The following is a 2229-nucleotide window of genomic DNA, read 5'->3' on the forward strand; positions in this document are numbered from 1 at the left end:
CCCCAATCCTGAGAAGGGAAAATCCCACCCAGACCCCAAACCCCACTGCTGATCCCCCAAAAATCCCAAATTTTGAGGAGGGAAAATCCCGCCCAACCCCATATCCCAGCCCCCAAACCCCGCTGGTGACTCCCCAAAAATCCCCCAATCCTGAGAAGGGAAAATCCCACCCAACCCCAAATCCCAGCCCATAAACCCCACTGGTGACCCCCCAAAATTCCCCCGCGAGGTTCCCCCTTACCCGTGAGGTGTCCCCCGACTCCGTCCCCATTCCAGGCCATGCCTGGGGGTCCCCAAACCCCTGAGATCTGGGGGTGCCTCCCTTTCCCCGGCGCTGCCTCCTCGCTCCCCCACGGGGAAGTGAAACTACCCTCCCCTCCCTCTGCCCTCCCTCTGCCCTCCCTCCTCCCGAGAGGCCCCGATCCCAACGGGGGGAAGCGAAACCCACAGTAGGATGTTGGGATTTTCCACGGCGAGTTTTCCCCTAAAACACAGAATTTTGGGGTTTTGGGGAGCTGCAGATCAGGGTGGGGTCAGGAACTGCCACTCCAGGGGTTCCCAGGGTGGGAATTCCATGGCCATGGAAGGAAACATTAGGGCACAGAAGGGTTTGGTGACCATGGTCGTTTATTCATCAATAAAAACCAATTTTTCCTGATTTTAGGAAGGGGGATCCAGCTGTAGGAAAGGGGAGTTTCCCACTAAAACACAGAATTTTGGGGTTTTGGGGAGCTGCAGATCAGGGTGGGGTCAGGAGTGACCATGGTCATTTACTCATCAATAAAAACAAAAGAGTTTTTTGTGATTTTAGGAAAGGGGGATCCAACTGTAGGAAAGGGGAGTTTTCCCCTAAAACACAGAATTTTGGGGTTTTGGGGAGCAGCAGCTCGGGGTGGGGTCAGGAACTGCCGCTCCAGGAGTTCCCAGATGGGAATTCCATGGCCATGGAAGGAAACATTGGAGCACAGAAGGGTTTGGTGACCATGGTTTTTTATTCACCAATAAAGCCAAATTTTTGCCGATTTTAGGAAAGGGGGATCCGATTGCAGGAAAGGGGAGTTTTCCCCTAAAACACAGAATTTTGGGGTTTTGGGGAGCTGCAGATCAGAGTGGGGTCAGGAACTGCCACTCCAGGAATTCCCAGATGGGAATTCCATGGCCATGGAAGGAAACATCAGAGAATGGAAGGGTTTGGTGATGACAGTTGTTTATTCATCGATAAAAACAAAAGAGATTTTTGTCAGTTTTAGGAAGGGGGATCCAACTGTAGGAAAGGGGAGTTTTCCCCTAAAACACAGAATTTTGAGGTTTTGGGGAGCTGCAGCTTGGGATGGGGTCAGGAACTGCCGCTCCAGGAGTTCCCAGGGTGAGAATTCCATGGCCATGGAAGGAAACATGGGAGCACAGAAGGGTTTGGTGACCACGGTTTTTTATTCACCAATAAAACCAATTTTTTGCCGATTTTAGGAAAGGGAGATCTGATTGCAGGAAAAGGGGGATTTGTGTGGATTTGGGGGTCACAGGGCCGTGCCCTGCTCGGGCGCCTTGGCCTCGCGCGGGTAGAACTCGGCCAGGATGTTCTCGGGGATGCGCTTGAGGAGCTGCTTGGGGAAGATGCGCAGGAGCTGCCAGCCCATGTCCAGCGACTCGAAAATGCTCCGGTTCTCGTAGGGACCTGCCAGGAGAGCGGGGTGGAGGATTTGGGGCTGCTGCAGGGGCTCCCCCGGATCCCAAATGCCCAGTTTAGGGCCCGAGGCTCACCCTGGGAGATGAAGTGCTTCTCGAACTTGTGCAGGAACTCCAGGTACAGGAGGTCATCGGCGGACAGGGCCTCCTCGCCCACCACGGCCTTCATGGCCTGCACGTCCTTCCCGATGGCGTAGCAGGCGTACTGCGGGGTCGAGGGATTGGGATGGGCACGGACCCCACAGCCCAGCCAGGGACACCAAGGGACACCTCCCACCATCCCAGGTGGCTCCAAGATCCATCCCAGCCTGGCCTTGGGCACTGCCAGGGATCCAGGGGCAGCCCCAGCAAATCTGGGAATTCCAGCCCAGCCAGGAATTCCTTGCCAAGATGCCAGCCCAATCTCCCCTTTCCCAGTGGGAGCCATTCCCTGGCTCCTGTCCCTGCAGGCCTTGTCCCCAGTCCCTCTCCAGCTCTCCTGCAGCCCCTGCAGGCACTCTGAGGATTCCCTGGAATTTTCCCTTCTCCAGGGGAACATTCCCA

General features: G+C 55.6%; 1 protein-coding gene across 1 annotated transcript in view; it reads right to left on the reverse strand.

Moving 5' to 3' along the window:
* Window positions 1-1190: 1190 nt before the first annotated feature.
* The window catches only part of LOC102038205 (V-type proton ATPase subunit B), an 18348-nt gene continuing 17309 nt past the window's right edge, over window positions 1191-2229 (reverse strand). Inside the window, exons 12-13 of the mRNA XM_031065554.1 lie at window positions 1762-1891; window positions 1191-1675 (exon numbers count right to left, since the gene is read on the reverse strand). Coding sequence (XP_030921414.1) covers window positions 1518-1675; window positions 1762-1891 — 288 coding nt within the window. The 3' untranslated portion in view covers window positions 1191-1517. The remainder of the gene's footprint in view (window positions 1676-1761; window positions 1892-2229) is intronic.

This window comes from Geospiza fortis, unplaced genomic scaffold (genome assembly GCF_000277835.1).
Source record: "Geospiza fortis unplaced genomic scaffold, GeoFor_1.0 scaffold611, whole genome shotgun sequence".
NCBI classification, from domain to species: Eukaryota; Metazoa; Chordata; class Aves; order Passeriformes; family Thraupidae; genus Geospiza; species Geospiza fortis.